The sequence below is a fragment of the Balaenoptera ricei genome, chromosome 6 (genome assembly GCF_028023285.1).
Source record: "Balaenoptera ricei isolate mBalRic1 chromosome 6, mBalRic1.hap2, whole genome shotgun sequence".
NCBI classification, from domain to species: Eukaryota; Metazoa; Chordata; class Mammalia; order Artiodactyla; family Balaenopteridae; genus Balaenoptera; species Balaenoptera ricei.
In genome coordinates this window covers 118608531-118632331 of record NC_082644.1, presented here as the reverse complement: position 1 = coordinate 118632331, position 23801 = coordinate 118608531, and the positions used below count along the sequence as shown (strand labels likewise).

General features: G+C 47.1%; 1 protein-coding gene across 2 annotated transcripts in view; it reads left to right on the top strand.

The window, feature by feature from the left end:
• Positions 1–23801, top strand: part of MED27 (mediator complex subunit 27) — a 200405-nt gene that overhangs the window by 6916 nt on the left and 169688 nt on the right. The window contains exon 3 of one of the 2 annotated variants that reach the window (XM_059926606.1): positions 22030–22107. The exons of the other annotated variant lie outside the window; for it this stretch is intronic. Within the exon in view, the coding sequence (XP_059782589.1) occupies positions 22030–22101 (72 nt within the window). The 3' untranslated portion in view covers positions 22102–22107. Of the gene's footprint in view, positions 1–22029; positions 22108–23801 lie in introns of those variants that run through there. 2 annotated transcript variants of the gene reach the window in all.

The window sequence follows — 23801 nt, the reverse complement described above, 5'->3', positions numbered from 1 at the left end:
GGCATCATGGAGCTAACGGGTAGGATTGGTTAAAACTGCAGCACGGAGCCTTTTCCCTTAGGGGCCCCGTCCTCTTTTAGGTCCCTGAGGAGAGGGACTGTGTCTCTCTCGTTCCCAGGGGGGAGTCCCCAGCGCCTAGCAGGGCTCCTGGTATTCAGTGCACATTCAATTAAAATTCACTGAATGAATGAAGGAGTAAGTAAAAAGGGTTTTCTGTTGAATTTTTAATTTACAACCCCTTTTGTGGTTTGCTTGCTTGTATTTTTGATGAAGTGCCATCAGGACATTTCCATTTTGGGCCATTACTGAGAAATCTAGTTGTGCTACTTGTAGATGAGAGAAAATTCTGAGGTCCTGTGATGGAGGCCAGGGCCAGATCCCAGACGGGTAATTTGGAAGGAAAGGTGAGGTCAGTTGGTGAACTGATTGATGATAAGCTCTTTGAGGGCTGAGGTTGGAAGTTTCATCTGTGTTACCTGTCATCTGGTGTTCCCTTCCTGAGAGAGCCGGGTTGACAGCCGGTGCTCAGGAGGGGATGGGACTTGGTAGAAGTCGTCCGGAGTTGACTGAGTCAGGCTAATTTGAGCGAGAGCACCTGATGTCAGGTGTTCTGCGGCAGCTGTTGTTTTGGCAGAAATGCGAAAACTGGGAAGAGGCGAGTCAACTCCATCAGCCTCTTAGATCCTTATCCCACTTGGTGTGTTATCAATAACTAATTTCTGTTCCTAGTGTTTTCCTTATCACCACACCCACCCCCCGACTCACTCAGGGAATACGGATTCATTCAGAACATAATGAGGAAAGAAAATCACTTAAATGCCCCCCAAAACCTTAAGCATCATGACTTTGGATCAGGCACTGTTCTGGATTGTTATTATTAGCAGAGGTGCCAGGTACCATTCTTACAGGTGTTCTTACACCTAAATCTAACCTTCCTGGCTCCCTGCACTGAGCATGAACTTACCAGCAGAGTGAGTTTGACTGCAGTAGTGACTGCCCTGGTTGGCCTTGAACCCTGCGCCCTTCTCCTCCCTCCCCACCCAAAGCCCTGATACTGTGCGAGCCATTATGAAAAGAACAAAGAGTAACACAACCAAATAGGAAAAAGAACCAAACAAAACCAATCTCCGGGGTTTCTAGATACTGTTGGATTCAGAAGTAAAGGAAGGTACAGTCAGAAACGTCAGGGCTTAACTGTAAGTTCTGGAGTTAGGCTGCCTGAGATATGATCCAGCTCTGCACTTAACGCTGTGCCTTGAACACGTGAAAAACTTGTTTAAAGCATTCGTTTCCTCGTCTGTAAAATGGGGGTAATACAAGTATTTGTATCATAGTGTTATAGGGAATATTAAATGAAATAATGCGTATGAAGTGCCTTAGGACAACTCACATGTCATACGTGTGTATAAATGGTAGTTACAATTCCCGGCACACTAAGCGTATGTGTGTGTTTGTTTACGGAGTGGCAGTATTGCTCAGTGGTTAAGAGCATAGGCTTCAGAGCTAGACCACTTTGGTTCACATCCCAGCTCTGCTACCTGACAACGATGAAGCTTCCCTCTCTGTGCCTCAGTTTTCTATTCTTTAAAATGGGGACGATAGTTGTACCCACCACAGAAAAATACGTTGAGACTAAATGAGGTAATATAAGTACAGCACTTACCTGGCACAGAGCAAATACTCTCTAGGGGCTGGTATTATTATCTTAACAGAGTGGCGAGGACAGACTTCCAGGCAGTGTGGGCCTGTCTTCCAGTGACTTCCGCTGTATCACACAGCCTCCCAAGCTTGACTTTAGTATATTCTTCTGAAATTCTACAAATTAGATTCTTTTAGGTAATCAGCACCTTTTGCCCCTGAGGAAGCCTGGGCATAGATATCAACAATTCACACATTAGTATGAATTAGTGGGAGGGGGCTCTTTCCTCATAAAATCTGGAGGTTTGGGAGTTTGGTGAGGAAGATAGCTAACCTTTTGGTAACCTTTTGATACGGAGCCAGGGGTTTGGATGGGATGTGGGACTTGAGGGATGGTGAAGACAGGGTGAGGGGCCTGGGAAGAAATGAGGAATGCGGGGATGGCAGAGAAGTTGGTGAGAAGGGCTGTGTCTTGCCCAGAGCAGACCATCTGTGCAAACTGAGGAGGAATCCTCTCACTTTGGCACTTGATAAGGCCTTGCCCTCAGAGCTCAGAGTTCCCATTGGTCTGTAGTCCTCTTACCTGGTGGGGAAAACATCATAGGCGAGTCTGGGATTTCTAGCGTTGTTTCTTTAGGAAAATGTTTGCACACACGGGCCCGTGTAAAAATAAACACTTGGATCATATCCGTTTTGTAAATTGGGTGCTCATTACAGGCAGGGCTCTGGAATCGGACTCTGTTGGGTTTGACTCCCCGGCTTTGTGAGTTGGGGTGAGTTCCATACCTTCCCTCTTTCTCAGCCTCCTCATCAGTCAAAAGTAGATAATAACACTTCTGCCTTATAGGGCTGTTGTGAGGACTGATGAGTGTAATACACCTGAGGTACCCAGAGCAGTGCCCAGTGTGTAGTGAGCGTGCAATGGTGTTAGTGCTTCTTCTTACTCCTTTTAATACTATTGGTCAAGCTTTATCGAGGCAGCGGTAGTCATGAGAACACTGGACAGAGGTCTCGAGAGTCTGGGATTTGGTTTTGGCTGTCTGCTATCCAGCTGTGTGCCCTTGTGCCCGTGGCTTTGCTCCTCTGGGTTCTAGCTTCCTTGTTGGTAGAATGAAGAGCTGGACTGAAGATCTCTCGAGTCCCTTTTGGCTGTCACTTGGGAAGGAGCAGTGGAATCATTTATGCATTTCCGTGGTTTTGGAAATGAAAGTGTAACCCGGGGAGTAGAGGAGAGGAATTCTTGTCCAGTAACGTTTCTTAAGCACAACTGTTGTGTACGCTACAGAACATCTCAGAACAGACCAGGACAGAGCAGCAACCCTAGAGGCCCTTAGGGGAAGATTACCTTTCAGAGGTTCTCTAGACAGCAGTAGCCTCCCGTAACACACCGAGTGTAAGCCGTCATGAAAATCACCTGATGCCCCCATAGTTCTAAGTGGGTTCCACCCCAAGGCTTTGGCCTAATTCCATATCTTTATGTTCTACTTATTAGTTGTGGTTTCTGAAAATTGTCACTTTGTTGTGGCCTGGAGTCAGATGTGTGATTCCCTCCTTCTTTTTCTGTAAAGGAGCAGGAGCTCTGTTGAGAAGCTGCCCTGGGCAGGCTGCAGCGGCTGCTGGCTGTGTGTCGCACGTGCCCTGCAGGAGTCACTCTGTCCGGGGCTGGGGGTGAGGGTAACTCAGCCTGAGTCCCTCTTTGGCTGTCTTATAGTAGCCTTTTCTGGGCTGATTGGGTTTGTGTGGTTTGCCCAAAGCTTTGTGTAGATTGTAACCAGAGCCTGAAAAGGGCACTTTCTCTTCTCTTCCAGGAATGTTTAGTAGACGGGAAATTGTCCCATATCATTTTTGTTCCTGGTAAGTTGCACATTGACGGTGGGGAAGGAGGTGTATCATTACAAGTGCAGAAAGAATCTGATGTTACGCCTCCCCCTTTGCTTGTCTTCTTTTCTTCATGGCGGGTGTGAGCTGGGAAAGAGCTGAGAGATAACTAGTGCTTCTCTCCTGTGGTCTGCGCCTGCTCTGGGCCAGCCCATGTCTTTTGCCACTTCACTTGCCAGCCGTACACGGATGACACCGCACTACAGCCAGCCTAGAAGCTCGCCTGAGATCCTGACCCCTGTGTCAGAGTGCCCGCTGGACATCTGCACTGGGGACTCACGGGCTTCTCGGGCAGAAGGAGCCCAGAGCTGAAACCCTGCCCCCGCCCCCAGACCTGCTCCTCGTGGTGGGGTGCCCGGACCCTCACACCTGCTGGCCAAGATCTACTGATGCCGCCTCTCCAAAACCTCTTAGTCTTTCCTCTCCCCCTTGACTGCCGCTGTCTGAGCCCAGGCCCCCCTTATCGCTTGGGGCGGTGCTACTGCCTCCCCTCTGGCTCCCTGCCCCTTCCCACCCACTGCAGCCATCTTCCGCTCGGCAGTTCCCAGGGACCTGGACAGAGAAGACACCTGATTGGTTGCTCCTCAGTGGTTGCCTCCATCTCCCTTAGGCTTAATTCCAGCTCCCGGCTGGCACTGGGAGGCATTTTAGTTATCGCACCCAGGGGCCTGAGTCCAGAAGCAGACAGACCTTTGGCCAGACTTCTTAGCCTCAGTTTCCTCATCTGCAAAATGGCACGAACAGTCCTGCGTCTTAGGGTGGCTGTGAGGATTACGTGAATACTCCCTTGAGTATGCAGCACAGAGCCTGGCAGATGACCTGTTTACCATTAGCAGTCCGGGTGCAGGGCCTCACGGTCTGGCACCAGCTCCCTGCTCTAGCCCCGACCCTTCCTTCCTTCCTTCCTTCCTTTCTTTCTGGGGGAAAAAACCCCTAAATTTTTTATTGTGGAAAGTTTCAAATTACACAAAAGTAAGAGAATTATCTCATGAGCCATTGTCTACTCAGAATATTTTGCCACTCTTATGTCATTGATTTCCACATCCCCCTACTCTCTTTCTTGGGGTTCAGGGGTGAGGGCTGGAGTATTTGAAAGCAGTTCCTGACATCATGTCATTTCATTGTGAATCCTTCAGCGTTCAGCTTCCTTTCTTCCCACTTTCCCTGCTCTTATTTTTGCCAATTCTCGTCTGCAAAATGCATTGCGGTTCCCCAGGATCTTCGGATCTCAGGGTCTTTGCACACGCTCTTCTTCCTTCTCCCTCCTTTCTTTGGAAAAGTCTTAGTCATTTAGGTCTTAGACTTCCTCTGGGAAGTCTTCTGAGATGTACCCAGATTAGGTGCCCCTGCATTTACACCTGTGACAGCTTTTATCCTCCTCTGCCTGTTTGTTATCCCCACAAGGGTAAGCCTTGTCCTGTGTTAGGACTTAGACTTTGGGTGTTATCTAACACCTTTGAGCCTCAGCCTGCTGGACTAGAAAATGGGCATAATACCAATCTCATCGGATTGGTCTGAATGTCTAATTAGAAACTGTATATGAAGTTTCTGGTTCAGGGTAGGATGTATAGTGGCCTTTAGTAAATAGTTGTTATTGCTAGTAGCTATTTCTAAGTACATTGAAGCCTCTAACTCTCTTCCTCTTTCCTTTTTAGATGATCAGTTTGAGTTTTTTCCCTTCTGAGTCTGCTGCTGTTTACTTGCCCTTGACTTTTTGCAGCTTTGTGTTTTTGTTCGTTGTGGGGGAACTGAAAGGGAGGAGGTGTGGAAGGGAGCGCGGAGAGGCTTTATCCCTTCTCTGGCGGCCATGCCCTAATCTTAAGGACCTCTGGGCTGGGCTCAGGAGTTCGGCCTGTCGGTCCTGTGCCGTCAGCATTCCCCTTCTTTTGCAGCAGTCACGTGTTTGTTTGGGAGGCTCCAGCAGCCAGCAGCCTCTCAGGAGCTGCTTGCGGCGCTCCCTGGGCCGGGGCCCTGCTCGGCCTGCTGCTTTTCCTCGCTGACTTGACCAAGTGACCGAAACTCCCAAGACCCTCACTCCCCCCGGGGACAGTATACTCATCTAGTAGGTTCTGGCAAGTCAGTAGCTTGTTGCACCGTCAAACTTGCTTCAACCCTGTGGATTGGAGGCTCTTTCTGAAATCTCTAGCTTCGTTTGTGGCTGCTCCGCTAGACGCAGCCCGGTTCCTCTGGGAGGAGCCCAGAGATTAAGGCGCTGCTGCAGAGAAGCCTCCAGAATGACCAGGCGGAGCTGGTCTGGTCTGTGTTTCCCCACAGGCTTTCAGCAGCTGCACTGATGGCGCTGCCGCAGCTGCTCACCCTCCGGGTCCGTCCCCTCTCCTCGAGTGTTGGGGCTCTGGTGTCACTTTGAAGGCCTCCCGTCGGGGACACAGTAGACACCCGTAATTGAGCCCCCCCAACCCCTCCCCATATTTCCAAACAGACTCCAGGTGCTGTGCCTCCTCTGGCCAAGTGTTAGATCTCAAGGGGACCTCCACGATCAGGTGGGGCAGTGCCCCTCCTTTTATAGAGAGAGTTACTTGTCCAAGGGCCAGACCGCCAGCCCTCTAACTGGGACCCGCAGTGTTCGGTAGCCTGAAAAGGGAGTGTCATCCGGATGTCCAGGCAAGCAGAGAGGTTTCTCTCGCTGTTGAAGCCCATTAAAATATCACCATTTACCTGTGGTTTTGTGTCTGCTGATGCCCCTGTCAGTGAAGCAGCAGCAGTGGTCAGTCCACATGCCGTATCAGAGGGGACCACGGGGGTGGGTGTGACCCGTTGACAGCTGCAGTCTGTGCACAGACCAACACTGCGCGGGGCCCAGCCCAGGCATGGATGTGGCTCAGGGCAATTGCCTTGGCCTCCGTGAGCAGAGCAGCCCCAGGCCCCGCAGATTCAGAGAGGCAGGTACCCTCATCTGCTTTAAGCTCCAATGTGATAAGTATGGTATGAGAAGTTGGGATCTTAGCAACTAACTGACATATTTGCTGGGCATGTCATGAAAAGAAAGGTACTGCCTTGGAGCCTCTTATCCCCTTCCTGGCGTGGGTGGGGACTCCAGGGATGACCGTGTAAAGATAAGCCCCCTGCCCACTTTTCCCCTTTTTAACAGGAATTGTACTTAGTCCTCCAGTGGGTTCATGGGATGCCAGTTGCTCTTATTTTTTCCCCGTTTGGATGTTTCTGTGTGTTTTAGGGTTAGAGGGTTACATCGTACCATCATGATTTTCAGTCAGTAAGCTTCTCGAATTATCGATCACTTATTAGTAGTTGCTGCCACTGAGCATTTGGGCTCGGCGCTCTTCTGATGACCATACACAGTAGATTTGGAAGGGAGAGAGTCTGCAGGTTTTGAGTGTGTGCATGCATTCATATGTGGGAAAGTGGTTGCACTTGGTATAAAATGCTCAATCATATTAATTTCCAAACTGCTTTTGAGTAGTGTGCTGTTTGCTAGGAAATATCTAATCCATCTATTGAACACGTGTTTATTGGGCATCTACTATGTTGCAGGCACTGTTCTAGACACAGTGAATGAAACTGATCAGTTCCCATCTTCCTGGAACTTAGCATATATCCAGTTCGCTAACTTGATCAACATGCCCAAAGCACATGATTTTAATAATAATTCTTGACTCCACTATTGGTCTTTTTTCCCCCTTAATCAGTGGCCTTTCTATGCCTCAGTTTACCTGTCTTTACTGTCAGAAAGGAACATAACTGATAGGGCGCTGGGTGACTTAATTGACACCTGCAACTTATCTAGAACAGGGCCTGAACATAAAGGAAATTTTGTCTTGCACTCCTGAGATCTTAAATATCATCCTGTTTTTATACTTTGGTGCATTTTAATTCTGTCTTGTGCTTAACGCAAATGCAAATTTATTGCTGTAATATACACTTTTCTGGTTTGTTTGCCCTTGGCATGTCACCAGTTTGCCCATATTCTGCTGTAGCCTAAGGTTGTGCTTGTTTTTTCTTTTCTTCTCTTTTTTAATAAATTTATTTATTTTTATTTTTTATTTATTTTTGGCTGCGTTGGGTCTTCATTGCTGCGCACAGGCTTTCTCTAGTTGTGGCGAGCGGGGGCTACTCTTCGTTGCGGTGCATGGGCTTCTCATTGCGGTGGCCTCTCTTGTTGCGGAGCACGGGCTCTAGGCGCATGGGCTTCAGTAGTTGCAGCACACGGGCTCAGTAGTTGTGGCTCGTGGGCTCTAGAGCGCAGGCTCTGTAGTTGTGGTGCACGGGCTTAGTTGCTCTGTGGCATGTAGGATCTTCCCAGACCGGGGCTCAAACCCGTGTCCCCTGCATTGGCAGGCGGATTCTTAACCCCTGCATCACCAGGGAAGTCCCAGGTTGTGCTTGTTTTAAGGGGTTTTCATTGATTTTAAGAGGACACTAAATATATATCTTATATTTGTGTCCAAAGGCAAAAAAAACAGAGTACTGACTTTGTTGCCACCGTTGACATGAGACCTGACCTGTTTCTGTCCTAAAAGGACTCTCCATGTGTTTTTTTTGATATGGATTAGTGACTACAAAGGGTGCTACACATTTGCTATTCTCTCTTATTTGTCAATGGGTCTGTTTATTTTCATTTTTATTTTTTTTGGCCTCACCATGGGGCTTGCTTGATTTTAATTCCCCGACCAGGGATTGAACCCGGGCCCTGGCGGTGAAAGTGCCGAGTCCTAACCACTGGACCGCCAGGGAATTCCCAGCGAAGGGGTCTGTTTAAATTTCATTTAAATACCTGGAGCCCTGAAGGCTGATTTTGCCTGTGGGTGAGATTGGCCCTGTGCACTGACTTCAGCATCTTACCAGGGGCGAGCTGGGGCCTGCTGCCTGTACTGTGTCCTCTCCTGTTGCCTGACCACTAGCTCGCTATTTAAAATCACACTTGATAGTTCAATATGTTTCCCAGAGAATGAGTTGATTCAAAATCCTACATCATCCATGGTGTTTGTGATGAGAATTTGAACCACCCGGGTTTTAAGATAAAATGAATTCTCGACCTCTGTTTCTTAGTGAGCAGAAAATAATGAGGCAGCCGTTGAAGAGTTTTGTTTAGTGATCAGGTGGAATTGTATTTTCTTTCCTGTGAAAATCACTGCGATGGTTTCCGTATGTTATATAGTTCCTCTCCAAATTTCGTCCTCTTCACCTGAAAAATGCGTGTGAAGACACTTATTTTTCTGGGCAGGTAATACTCTTAGCGCGGGGCCAGCACAGAGGAAGCCCTTGGTGGGTACGCGTTTCCTTTCAGCGCTGCAAGTTCCCGTCCGCCATGCCCTCTCCCCCATAACACTTAATTTGAGCCAGTGGAGACGTTGCTGGTTAACTAGATTACCGTCAGCTTGGTTTGGGTAGCAGAGGTGCTATCTAAATGCCTTTAAAATGTTCCGCGAAACCTCAGAGGATTAGAGGCCAACGCTCTCCTATCCTTGTTTTTCCCAGTCTAAAACAGAGCAGTCCGTGTTCATTTTACTTGCTTGGATGAGCTCAAACATTGAGATTTTAATGCATTTTCACAGTAGCTCAGAGAGCGTCACCACATTATCCTGCTGGCAGTTCATTGGAATCCTCGGCCAAAATGCCGTGCTTGGGGACCTCAGCTTATAGAACCGGAGTGTGGTAATTTCCTAGTAAGATGTCTTATGGGGAATGTTGCCTTTCCTGTTGAGATGTCCTCCGAATTGTGAAGTGTTGTCCTTCTCAGTCACAAAGTGATGGGCACGTATGGCTTTTGAGGAAGGTTTTCAGAGCTTTTGGTTCGCAGAGGGTGGAGTTGCTTTATTCTGATGAGTCACAAGATGGGAAAGGGCTCTCGTAAGCCTCCAGTTTGTTGTTGATCCTAAAGGCACATTGACAATATCTGCACCCCGGTGGGGTCTGGAGGGCAGTTCCCAACGACTGTACCTCCACCTTCTACTCCCACTCATCAGATAAGGCCAGCCTCGTAGGGAGTTGGGGACTTGGGAGCTGATAGCCAGGGGAGTGCTGGAAACACCGGCTCTGGGGTGGGTTAAGGACAACCAGCAAAATCAATCAGGCAGCATCCCTGCCTCCTGGATTTCACTCCCTCTGCACGTCAGCTGCACTGGACCCTTACACCTCCAGCACTGGGGTCGAACCATGGCTTCTAGTGCTTGGCGTGCGCTTAGTAAGTGTTTGTTGCTAAATGGATGAGTGAATACTCCCACCCTCCTTCAGGGTGTCTTCTCTCATAGCCAGGACATTTGCAGAAGCCTCCTAACTGGCCTCCCTGTCTCACCACCTCCTGTCTCTCCCCACATAGCATCAGTGATCTTTAAATGTGCAAGTTTGATCTCACAAGTCTCCTGCTTAAAATATGGTGATGATTTCTTCTTGCGCTCAGGATGAAGACAGACTCTGTAATGTAGCTGGTAACGGTCTGGCTCACATGGTACCCCAGCTCCGTACTCAACCTGCATGCCCTCCTGCCCTCCTGCTGTTGAAGTGGCCTGTTTGAACAGGCCCCACCCCTCTTTTTGTTTGGCTAATATTCTCTCACTTTATTTTTCCATATTTGTTTATGGTCACGTACTCGGGAGAGTCTTTTCCAACTCCCCCAGTCAGGGTGAGGTAACCCCCCTGTACTCCCGCAGCCCCCCTTGCCCAGATCGTGGCGTGATTCGCGATGGGCTGTAAGTACCGGTAGCTGGGGCAGGGGACAAGGGACAGGGGACAGGGGCGCTGCCCGCCTGTTCACCAGGCTGTTTCCAGTGTCTAGCGAGGCCCAACAGAAGAAGACAAGCCAACAAAACACTTTCAGTTAACCAAGTAGCTTCCTTGTCTTTGAAGTCAATATTAAAATTCCAGTGACGTGTTTTTGAGGGGGAAGGTGGGGTTGTAGGGTTCCAGGTCCCACTTTTCTTGATGTTTGGGTAGGAGGTGACTCTTAGCCGCTCTATTTCCTCGGTGCACAGCTGCTGAGATGTCTTTATTTGGTTTGTGCATTCCACTCACGGCCTGACTTACTGAAGGATAATGCATATTAAGTTTGTTTGTTTGTTTTTTTTTAACTAGTTTGGGGATACAAACAGAAGGCAGATTATCTTATTTTGAGGCAGATATGAAAAGGGCAAAGAAAGGAGACAGTGAACGTTACAGAAGTGTCTTATACTGTATTTCAGTACTTTATTTTTTAATTTTTTATTTTTTTGGCTGTGCTGCGCGGCTTGCAGGATCTTAGTTCTCCAACTAGGGATCGAACCCGGGCCCTCGGCAGGGGAAGTGTGGAGTCCTAACCACTTGGCAACCGGGGAAGTCCCTGTTTCAGCACTTTACAGTTTCTAAAGTGTGTAAGCGTTCATCATCTCATCCAGCCGGAGAGGCTGTGTAGCGTGGCATTAAAAGCAGGAGCTCTGGGACCAGATTGCCTGCCTGGGTTCAAGTCCTGCTTCTTCTCTTTACTACTTGTGACCTTGGGCAACTTACTCCTGTTCTCTGATCTGTAAAATGAGGTTGATGACAGTATCTCCCTCAGGGCTGTTGTGAAGATCAAAAGCTTAGTATATGCGAGGGGCTCAGAAGAGGGCTGGTATGTGTTAGTTACCATCGTTATTGTCACTGTCACCATCGTCATCATCATAACTCTGCCTCTTAGCCTTATTTTACTGAAGAGGGAGCTCAGATTCCTAAAAGTTAAGAGACCTGCCCCAGGCCAGCGGGTTGTAAACGGCCCGGAAGAGGCAGGGATCATCTGACTTCAGATCCTTTTGTTCTCTAGTGTGCCTTTGCTGTCTCAATGGCACAGAGGCAGGGCAACTGCTTTCTGTTTGGAGAACATGGTGGTGTCTTTATAACGAGGGCGTTGTTAGAAAATGGCTCTTCTTTTAGGTAAAATCTTTGGATAGAAACTTCCAAAAGTTTACTAACTGTCTGTGAGATCTGTGACCCCGAGCATTTTTATAAGTCACAAAGGTCATTGTCTGTAATCTCATTTTAAATATATATGTGGGCTGGCAAAGGAGAATTTCTTATGTGAATTGTAATTCCCTAATTTAACTATATTATGTCATATTTTCAGGGTTTTGTTGTTGTTGTTGTCATCTTTAAATTTGAGTCGCTAAAACATAACTTAGCTCCCCAAAGCTTCAGGACCGTAGAAATGATCTCTGATCTTGGTCATCACAACAGTACTCATGCATTCCTACGGCTTCTGCTGGCATGTGGCCGAGATGTCATAGAAATAATTTAAGCATTTGATTGGAGGGGGCATTGAATTATATTATATATATTCTGTGCCTGTCGGTTGTCCACTCCCTCCCACCCTGACTGCTGCTTGCCTGTTTTTGTTTGATAAAATATATGTCATCAAAAAGTAGCTCACAAAACGTAAGAGTCCTTAATTTGGGGTCTGCGGTCAGACTTCTGTTGGGTCATGAATGTATGTAGGTCCATTTTTCAGGAGAATAATCCTCAGCTTTCATCAAGATCCTTTCAGGGGTCTGTGGCCCCCACAAGCTCAAGAACCACTGCCACAGAGAAAGAAGTATTGGTTTTTTCTTTTTCTTTTAAATTTGCATACAAAGCATTTTATTAATAAACTATTTACACCCTTCTTGTAATACAACAAATTTTGTAGTGATTTAGCATGTTATACTTTATAAAAGCTTATTATAGAATATTCAGGGACTTTTCTGGTGGCTCATTGGTTAAGAATCTGCCTGCCAATGCAGGGGACACGGGTTCAATCCCAGGTCCGGGAAGATCCCACATGCCGCGGAGCAGCTAAGCCCGTGCGCCACAACTACTGAGCCTGCGCTCTGGAGTGGCGAGCCACAACTTCTGAGCCCGCATGCCACAACTACTGAAGCCCACGTGCCACAACTACTGAAGCCTGTGCACCTAGAGCCCGTGCTCCGCAGCAAGAGAAGCCACCGCCGTGAGAAGCCTGCGCACCACAACGAAGAGTAGCTCCCACTCGCCGCAACTAGAGAAAGCCCACACGCAGCAACGAAGACCGAACGCAGCCAAAAATAAATAAATAAATAAATTTATAAAAAAACAAAAAAAGTATAGAATATTCAAGCTAAAACAATATAGTTTAAAAGTCTGCCACATCAAACTTCATTTGCAACCTACTACCAGCATAAGTATAAAAAGCACAGTCTTGTAACAAACATCAAGAGGTCTAGGAGCATTGTTTTTTTGTTGTTTTTTTTAAAATTAATTAATTAATTTATTTTGGGGTGTGTTGGGTCTTCGTTTCTGTGCGAGGGCTTTCTCTAGTTGCGGCAAGTGGGGGCCACTCTTCATCGCGGTGCGCGGGCCTCTCACTGTCGCGGCCTCTCTTGTTGTGGAGCACAGGCTCCAGACGCGCAGGCTCAGTAGTTGTGGCTCATGGGCCTAGTTGCTCCGCGGCATGTGGGATCTTCCCAGACCAGGACTCGAACCCGTGTCCCCTGCATTGGCAGGCAGATTCTCAACCACTGCGCCACCAGGGAAGCCCGTTTTTTTTTTAATTTTTAAAAAAAAAATGTATTTATTTAGGCTGCGCCAGGTCTTAGTTGTGGCACGAGGGATCTTCGTTGCGGCATGTGGACTCTTAGTTGCAGCATGCATGCAGGATCTAGTTTCCCGACCAGAGGTCGAACCCAGTCCCCCTTCGTTGGGAGTGCAGACTATTACTCACTGGACCACCAGGGAAGTCCCCAGGAGTATTGTTATTTTTATGTGTACAACCTCACCTCCAGCTCTAACTGCGGTGGGCTGGACAGACCCTCCCGAAGCCAAGCCCTAGAACCTTGGGGGGCAGGGCTGCAGGAGTGTGCTGTGAACCAGGCGCCTTCAGTCTTTTTAGGCTTGGCTCACTTTGTGATTTGAGGACTTCTTCCCAGAGTCCAGGTTCGGCCTCCATCCCTCACGGCTTTACCCATTCCTTGTCCCTCCTTCCCGTGGTCCCTCTCCTCCTGCCTGTGCTTTCTTTCCTAAAGTATCTTTCAGTGTTGCAGAAAGAGTCTTGTATCAGTCCTTTGTAGATGAGGGGTGACTGTATCATCTGGAGCTACTTGTGGGGTGACAGGACACAAAGGCAAAACTCTTGCATGCCTTCTTCTGAAAGAAAATAGGAGATGTTTGAGACAGTTTGTTTGAAAGTTGAATTTGGAAGCTGAGTAATGGAGTGTGATGGGTGGAGAGTGTAAAGGGTTTCCTGCAGAGAAGCTCAGAAAGGGTGACACTCTGATGCAGGTTCCAGAGAGACGTGACCATTGAATGGGACTGTGCAGGGGTCCCAGTCGGAGGGCAGCAACAGATGCTGTCCCTGTGTCCTTGTTCTCCCACCAACTGCAAAGAAAGATGTTTATCAGTTGGCTTGATGGGTATAGATGGAGCTGACAGCCGAAAAGATCAAGGTGGTGTTTTACCACTTTTCTGTCAACTCTTCTCCCTTGTTCCTTTGACCCAGCTTCTTTGGGCTGTGTCTGTCTGCCGGTGGCCATGGGTTTGTGTTTCTGCCAGATTGTGTGTCGCTGCTACTTCACCTCATAGCAGGGACCCGCTTACTAATTCTACCATGAATCTCTACACATGGGATCATGTTCATGCAAATCAATTATTCTTTTACAAAGAAATGGAAACAGTTTTCGTTCCTTTGTTAATGTTTTTTCTACCTTGAACATCCCTGACAGTGCAGCTATGTATCTAGATTGATCCCAGGCTCTGTGGTTTGTTCACTGGGTGACCTTGGGCAGGTCCCTTGGTCCTTGAGTCTCAGTTTCCACATCTTTTAAATGGGAATCATAATAGTTCTTACCTCCTTGGGTTACCAGCATTAAGTAAAGACCTTTGCCCAGGGCTCAATAAATGTTAGTTCTTAGGAGTATGCTAATGAAGTAGATTAGCATTGATCCTAATATATTGATAATAACCTGACTTCCAAGTGAGGGGGTCGGGTGAGAGAAAGAGAGCGTTCCGGTCACACCTCTTGGCAGACAAGAGATCTGGCTTGAGCTGGGCTTCAGGCAAGGCGTATTAATGGCTGCTTCCCCTTGATCTTTGCTTTCCCGAGGATTTATTTCCAACCATGGTGTGTAAATGGCTGTGGGCCTTCAGGCTGTAATGGATCTTGTGTTTAAGGCTTCCACTGTTACAGCTCAGCGGAGCCCTCCCTCCGCCCGCCCCTCTGATTGCCACCTTGGCTCCCCTGCTTGGGAGTGTGACTGGCTCTCTTCTGCCCCCGTCACCTGCCAGCTCCGATTTGGGGGCTGTGAAACGCAGCCCTGGTGCTGCTGGCAGGTTGGCCTTAGGAGAAGCCAGATGCTGGAGCTTGCCAGCACAATTTGTACTTTGATTAATTTATTTAATCTAACTATCTTGTATCAACCTGTGAGGATAATTATGCACAAATTACTGTTTAAACTTGAAGCTTGTCTCCCTTGAACCGAGCCCCATGCTGGTCTGTAAGCTCTTCACTGAAGTCACTCTGAGGGTGATTCTTTCCCCTCCTACCCTCCCTGAGATACAAGCCTCTCTCCAAAGTGAACACTCTAGTTAGAAGCTTTTAAGAAAGGAAAAACACTTGTTTGGCTTCTGATCCCAGAGGTCTTGTTTGACTTGTGGAGAACTGTTCTCTCGGATCCTTGCATGGGAGTTACATTTCATTTCTCTCTGATGTAGTGAGGACATCTAGCCACTACTGTTGCTTCATCCTTTCAGATAAAGCGGGATTTCCAGAATGCGGCTAGAGTTTGTGGGTTTGTTAGTCCATTTCAGGGTTGGGAAGGTAGTGTGAATTGTGAGGGGTGGTGCCTTCACCAAATAGCTTCTGTTTTATTGACTGTGAGATGCCGTTGATTGTAAGACACATCATTACGTTATGTACCACCGAGAAAGAGCGCTGCCAAAGAGAATTTTCAGATGCATCTTGATGTCAAAAGGTTTTAGAGTAAGTGAAATATGGTATATTGATAATGGAACTGGTTACAAAATCCTTAACTTTTGATGCATTTTCACTGAAGTTGTAGAGATGTGGATTTGGAGGGCCCAGACATTTTTGTCAGTGTCCTTTACATGACCTTCCAGTTGCTTAAAAAAAAAAGTAATGCACTTTGCCTCTCTGTGCAGTAGGAAGAGGGGACCGGAATCCTTATAATGCATATTGTATCATGCTTTTTATGTATGACTTTTGAATGATCTCATATGATCAACATATTTCATTCAGCCTGATATTAAGATTTTACTTTTAAGCTGGTGACTAAGTCTCATAAAATTCTTAATGTTAAAAAAATAGGATTGTCACTTTTCATATTTTTTCCCTTGAGCACAGAATATTCCATTGTATTTGTTGCCTCACTGGAAGCCATAGTGGTGACAACTTCATCCTTGTTGTCAAGGAGGGGCTGAGAAAGTGGAGGGGGACATCGATTATTCAGCATCTTGAAGAAAGATAAACTTGGTTTTCTGCCTTCAAGGGGCTTATGAGTCCTAAACTCAGGGAGTCTTTTCGCTTTGATGAGTAATGTTAAGGACCACCTGCTAGAAAATCCCAGATATATGCAGAATTTTCTAGTCACTGGCTAATTTAATATCTGAGAAATTGAAATTTTGGCTTCCCATTGGCTTTGCCACGTGCTTCTATTTATCCTAGAGAAAATGAAGTTTACTGAGGTCCCACCTAAGTTATCCCTGATTATTTCAGGCAGAAGGAAACTGGCTACAAACGCAGGAGAATATTTAAGTGCCCAGCTCTGTGTTCCCTCTTTAAGGCACACCTAGCACTCCTGGAGAAATTGCTCACAGCAGAGCACAGCCCAGAGTCCCATCCGTGATCGCATTTGGACCTCCCAGAGACTTGCAGAACAGGCCAGTTGAACATGGTGGTCCCTGCCTGCTTGCTGGTGCAAAGGCAGGTCCCTTGCCTGAACCCTGAAATGGCCGAGCCCGGGGCTCTTTCCGTGATCCCACCCCCCCCTCTCTCCCCTTAGAGGTGGATGAGACCCAAACAAGCCCCAGCACTTTAAATAATCCTGCTTAATGGGGTTGGCTGAGGATTACCTCACGTGACGCAGGCTAATGTTTACTTTTACCTTTTCTAGGCTTATCTGGTTTCAAGGAAAATAAGCAAAAGGGGGGCATTTATTGGGTGTTTTATGGGACCAGCAGGCAGGAAATGGAGCCGGGGCTTCCAGGGGGATGGCACTGAGAACCGGAAAGATGTCAGGAACCAGAGCAGTGCCTCTGCCTGTCTCGGCACCCTAGGCCTCACGGTCCCTTGTCCCTGGCTCATTGTGCGTCTCCATCAGGCTTTTCCGTCTGCAGATGGGTGCACTCGGTCGAGCAAGACAGCTTCATGGCCTTGGCGTTTACATCACCTCAGTTGATGTGAGCAGTAGGGTCTGGACGAAGAACCTTGCAGTTCCACTTTCCACGAGGGAATCTGGAGTCAGCTGTCTGTTCTGGTCCAATGAACGTGCCCATGGAGTTGGGGCGGGCAGTTCTTAGCGGAAGGAGTCATGCTGAGCCAGTCGGAAGCTTCCTCTGCACGTCATGAGTCCTCGGGGACCATGGCTGTACCTTCCTCTCTTACTCTGAAAGTCAGAAAGTTGCTTTTCTGAAACGGCTCAAGCCTGCTTGGAAGTTGGTGATGTTTTCACCCAGCAGTTCTCATGTAATCGCTGGGGTGGGGGATGGGTCGCCGTCTGATTATTGACCAGGGTGTCCACTGATGCGGCTGAGGTCTGCCCCTCCTTTTCCCTGTCATGACGGCCCCAACCAGGAGTCCGTTCAGATGTAGCAAGATTAATCTTTATTTCTCACGGGAGCAGTGTGTGTTGTAGGACTAATAATGAGCTGTAAAAACTGCCATTATTTGTCCTACTTAATGAAGTTACTTAATGAAGGCATAAAATAGACAATATGCCATAATTACCGTGGTGGAAATGGGAGCGGATGTTATGTCAGTTATGTTTGAGGGTAAAACTGCAAAGCTAGGTGCACAGAATATGACACGATGATTGAGCACTTGGGCTCTGTCTGATGCCAGCTTCAAGCTCTGCCCCTCTGCCAAGTCCTTCCTGGGTGTCCTGGGGGTGAGCGACGAGCCCCTCCACGCTTCCTCATCTGCGAAGGGGGCCTAACCGTGACAGCTTCCCCACTGGGGTGTGTGCGGCTTCTGTGAATTCGTATGCCTACAGCACTTACAGTGGTGCCTGGCATACAGTAAGGGCTCAATAAATAGCTCCTTTTCTCAGCAGGACTGCTCGTTACAATTGCGTCGTGATGGAGGCTTGACTAAAAGGAGACTTTTGTGCTCTCTGTGGATTTAGTGGTCCTGGCTGCCCCATTGACCCAGTGAATGGGTGGATGATGAGGAGTCCTCCCTCCACTGGTGTCATATTCGTCCCCATGCCTTCCCCTTCCTAGCGTTCTGTCTTGGAGGCAGCTTAGCGGTGCTGTGAGTGGGCGGAAGGCATCTTAGCAGCAGGTTTCATTTGTGGTTTGGAGTCCGAGTTGACCCACATCTAAATCCTTGTTGGTTTAATCGTCTTTGCTGTCCTGTTTGGTCTTGTAAATATTAATTTTGTCTGGTTGTACATGTGGTTTTCAGTGGTCCCAAGGTTAATTACTGTATTTTGTTTATAAAGTTCTCATAGAAGGTGAGGCACATTGTGGAGGACTTACAAAAAGCTCAGTCCTGGTTTAGGCCCACAGACTTGCAATCAAACTTGATGAGCATTAGTGAAAAAATAATCTCTAGTTCTTTATAGATTTGGCTCACGACCTTTCTGCCGGAGTCTTCTGTTTCAGGAAGTATTTGGAACATAGCTCTTTTGTGTCTTTTCTTCTTTGTTGACGGAAGTGAGGAGTACCTGATCTTGTCTCTTGAGAATGCTCGGGACAGCCCCAGCACGATCCTTTAGGACATGTTTCTGGAGGGCCTTGTGTGCTGGACCCTGCGGGGCCCTGGAGAAGACCAGGTCCCGCCTTCGCAAGGCTTCCGGTGCAGTGAGAGGTGAGCAGGACACATCCGCGGGGTACAGAGCAGAGGGCCATGACCACACCAGGAAGGCTCAGAGGGCCTCTGAGGGTCTTTTAGAGGAGACGACCCTGGTCAGTACACCCTGAAGAAGACTGGGAGCGGGGGGGGGGGGTGGCGGGCAGTGTTGACCTGCCCCTGAAAGATGTCTGTGCTTTTGACAGGCAGACCTGGAGGGTGGGGGAGAAAATGGGAAGAACAGTCCAGGTGGAAAGGGCAGTGTGAGCAAATGTTAAAAAAAACAAACAAAAAATTAAGGTGCTAAAAAACTAGGTTTCTGAACTTGCCAATCTGAAAAAATGAGATTCCCATACCACCTTCTTCTTCCCATATCATTTTTACTTTTGATTACTTGATACCTTTTAAATAGATTAACTTTTTTCCTTAATATATTTTCTTCGAAAAGGAAACTTTCTGACTTCTTTAATGATTAATTATGTACGGGTTTTCTAATAGACATTGTAATGCAGAGCTACTAATGTGAAAAACAGTGTTCAGCTGGGGACAGCCCAAGGCTCAGCTGGTAGACACCATCTTACACACTTTGGTGAACTCTGTATTCTGCTAATGAGACTCGACTGGTTTGCCTGGAACATAACGCACACAAGAACAGTAGGAGAAGCAGAGCAGTAACATCGGGATTGTGGCACCAGAGTTTCAAACTTGCGTTCTAGAACCTGGCTTTCTGGGTTCATAGCCTGCTTCTGCCATTTCCTGGCTGTGTGACTTCTGCCATGTTGCTTAATGTCTCTGTGCCTCAGTTTTTGCATGTAAATTGGGGTAATAGTGTCCTCCTCATTGAGTTATTGTGAGGATTGAGATAATATCTATAGATTACTCCCTGTAGGGTTTGGCATGTAGTAAGCACTCACTAGAGTGTCCGTGTCCGTGTGTTTAAGAAAGAAGCATTTTCCTCTAACCAACCTGCCTATTTCCCCCACTTCCCCGCAAGCCCCTGTCTGTATTCAGATCTTTGGTGCTTAGTGTAAAGAAATTAGCACCTCCCGCCCTATTACTTTCTTTTCCTTACTGTGTTTTTCTTTATAGCCTAGCTAACAGGTTTCTGAGCCACCTTTCCGTGGAATTATTAAGGGGCCGATTCATAAAGAACAGGACGGAGCAGTAATTCCGCTTGACCTGGAGTGTGGTGTGGAGAATCTCACTGCTCCTCAGCTTGACTGGGTTTTGTTATGGAGAAATTTTTTTTTTTTTTCTCATTGTGTGTATATTTAAGTCTTACCTTGGAAATGTTACTTATGCGCAGAGTTATTAGGCTTTAACCTGAGAGCCATTGTATATTTCAAAAAACACACACAGTGCATGACTACTAGATAGCCACTGTGTGGAATTAATCTTTCATTATGAAACCTCAAAAAAGGGACTGTTTGCAGATTAAATGTCAGCCCTTCTCCAAGATGTTTTGGTTTTGCTTGTGAAGCAGAAGTCTGTAGACAAATAGCTGACCCCTTTTAAAGGAAATGTAAAAGAATAAAACTGTCTTAAGGCAACTCTCCTGGAGTCAAGAGATCCGGGTACTCGCTGATGCTGGTTTCCTCCTTCACGGTCCCTTTTCTGTGTGGCCATCCATCTCTGCTTGTGACAGCTTTGCTGTGTGCAGCTTGCGTGTATCACGGCCAAGCTAATGCTAGGGCTGGATGAAATAAGTCAGAAAGTGAATGGTAGCCCTGTTACTCTCTCCTGTTGCCCTTTTTCCTGGGCCACAGTTTGTTTTATTTTATGGTTCCTCTTTTGCACAATTGATCATAAGCTGAATGCCCCGTCACGGTTAAGGTGGCAAGGGAAGGGGCACTTTAGGCTCCTCCACTGCAGTTCGTGTGGCACGTGACATACTCATTTTAGGAATCCAGAGCAGTGCTCACCAATAGCACTTTCTGTGATGATGGAAATATTCTCTAGGTTACTCCTGTAACTGTTGACAGGTAACATGTATTATTGACATGTAACTTGAGTGTGGCTAGTGTAACTGAGGGACTCCATTTTTAATTTTTTTAAATTTAATGTAAGTAGCCACATGTGGCCAGTGGCCACTATATTGGATGACACAGATCTAGAGGCTGGAAAGAACTCTGGGCCATATAGACCAGTGCTATAACCCTCCTTTTTATTTAACTGTGCATATTTCCACAGTCTTGATGTCTGGCTCAGGGATGTGGGCAAGAGATGGCATAGGTCTTTGAAAAGTATTGTAATGATAGGATGAGAAAGAAAGCGGACCCTCAGTTAAAGGGTGTCAGTCTGTGGCTAAGACAAGCCCTCTCTTCTCCCCAACACTGTCAGATTTTAGGACGAAGTACATGTGACATTTGGGCTAATCCTTCCAGAAATCCATGTACCAGCCAGCTGTAATTCTACTCCTTTCTTTCCCACTCGAGAAAGCTTACTGAAATGCAAATGAGTGGCAGACATGTTAGAGGGATAACCTTGAATCTGCTCTGTTTACCAGTAACTAATTGACAGTCTCATGTACTTTTAACTGTTACTGGGAACACATTATTTGGGACGCATCTCACAATCGATTATAAACGCTACTGTCTTGACACTTCAGTTGAAAAGGATAGATGGATTAGAGCGTTGGCAGCGGTATGTGTGTGTTGGGTGAGGTATATGTGCATGGGGGAGGTGTGTGTATACGTATATATATGTATATGTATGTATGTGTTGAATCTGGGGTTTCCTTGGGCAAGTTATGATTGATAAACGCTGATTGAGGCTATCACTGAGTCTTTTCAGTCATTCATCCAATATGTATTGAGTGCCTACTATATGCTTAGATATTGTCAATACAGTAGTGAAAAAAAGTCTTCAGGTCCTTGCCCGTATGGAGCTTTCATTCTTGGTAGGGGTTGAGAGGGGTACAAATAAAAAATATAAATAACATCAGGTAGTAAGAAGTGCTTTAAAGACACACTAAAGCAGGATGAAAGGCTAGGGACAGATGGGGGTGGGGCTCCTTTAGGTGGGGAGTGGGGAGGCCTGTGTGAGAAGCAGGGGCTTCTTGCAGGGAGCTATCGGGCAGAGCCTTCCCTACAGAGAAACGGCGAGAAATCCAACCTAAGAGTCCTTTGAAGGCATTCTGCTACAGTTGTTGCTGTTAGTATCTTTTACTGTCAAAGGAAGATACTCTGCATCTGTAATTTATATTGACTTCCTAGTGTTCTCTTCCCCATGAATATGACACGGCCTGGACCCTGTCTCTTGCAGTGACTTCCCTTGTTGGACATTTACAGCCAAAATCAGGTTGTAAATTGCCACCTGCGGCCTGCCTCCTTCCTGCCACGGCGATGTCCTGGGTGGTGAGCCATTGGTGGCCCCTGCCCTCCTTAGCCCGGCGTTCCGACCGCAGCCCACGCTGGCTGCCTCTCCCATCTGTCGCCCTGCGTGTACCCTCCTGTAGGCAGACTAGTCAGTCTTCTGTCGACTTGGATCCCACATTTCCCTCTTGCTGATGCTGTGCCTCTTCTGAAACATCCTTTCTCCTCACTTTTTCCCAGATCCTCCCTATCCCAAGAGGCCCACCTGCCCTCACCTCTTCTGGGACGCTTTCCCACGTCACCTGCTTGTGACTTGGACCCCTTGTTTCCTGATTCATAGTTAAGTACCGTTTGTATTACATCACAAGTAATGCCCCGATGTTTGTTGAATCGGTAATAAATATGATCAGGCCTGTTCCACAGTGTAAGAAACATTTTATTCCTCCAACTTCTCGGGCTCAAGAACTCTTTGTGGTGTTAGGTTTAAGAAAAAGGAATAACTTTATTTTAAAACTGTGTAAAACCTGTGTGTACACACACACATCCCAACTCTGGTTTCTTTTGAAGAAATTTTACCTTTTCTTGCTCTCTTTGGATTGCCTCCATTTCTTTCTGGCAGTGTTTTCAATTTTCTACTTCTCCCGAGGATTGAATGTGTGGTTAGGGTAACGTGGGGTTCTGGGAACCAGCCTTGTCGACAGTTGGTGGAGCGGAAATTAAGTATCAGCTGCTGAGTGCTCGAATTGCTGTGTTTCTTTCTCAGCCCTTTCTCGTTGTAAGGTCCTGTCCAGGTCTCAACGTTCTGTGACTGTGTATATTTTCCTGGTTGGGCCGGCCTAGCTCTCTGCTGGACCCTGGACCGGGTCTCACTAACTTGTCCCCGAGAAGTGCGGGAGCAGTGAAGCATCGACGCTGGTGGTCTTCCAGCCCCTTGCACAATGTCTCCCCTCATGGGGCTCTAGAATCACCACCTTGCTGCTGTTCTGGCTCCAAAGATGAGCACATGCACACAGAATCTCATCTCAGGAAGACTCAAGTTTCTCCTTGATTTTCCCACAGTCTGCAGAGCCTGATTTAGGGCCGCATCAGGATTAAGTAAGATTACCAGCATCTTCTTTCCATCTCTCCTGTGTATCTTGTATGAATGTGTCCTAATAACTATTGATATCAAGTTCATCCCTCAAGAAGCCAAGACCGACCTTTAGTGTCCTGCTGAGGCTGCAGTTTTATGATGTGTTTTCCTTGCAAGTAAAATCAATTGAGATAAATCTCGGTAACTTTTTCTGCACAGTGAGATGGTTAGGCCCTGCTGCCATGGTAGGTTCCTCCCTCTACAGGACACGCTCTTGTGTCCCATGCAAGGTTGTTTCACCAGAATTGATCGGTGATCCACTACTCTTAAAGGTTATGCTTAATCACATTTCAGGGAGACTGAAGAAGATTCCAAACTGCCCAGGTACCAGAGTTGACCCTGTGCTCTCCTTTGGTGTTGTTTGCTTTTAACAGCACATCTCTAATTAACTAAGCAGTTACACCAATGCTTAAAGGGCAGAAACCCAGTGTGCATTTTTTAGCCTGAAAATTAGTCACAGCTAATTTGCTGTGGTTTAGGAATGGTCTGCTTTGCTTCTGGAAATTGTAACGTGAGTGATGAGACCCCAGCATGCTGCCAATCCCTGCTCCCCTCCCCCGTAACCAGGGTGTCGGATGAAGGACAGACCGTGGCCAGAGTGGGCTGGCTTCTCCATGTGGTTGAAGGGCCAGGATGACGGGCCCAGAGGGGTTCTGCTGTTGGCCTTTCATGTTAAGCCTGGTACAGTAGAACAGATGGAGGGGAAGGGGCCTGCTTGACAGTTTGGAAGGTGGGGACCTTTAAGTTAGGAGGAATCAAAAGAACAGTTTAGTTATTAATGGCGTCTGTGTGACAGCTTGACATTCTGTAATTGTCCATAGAGACCAAGCTACTTTGGAATGGTGTTCTTGCAAATGTGTCATATTAAAAATTTTTTTCC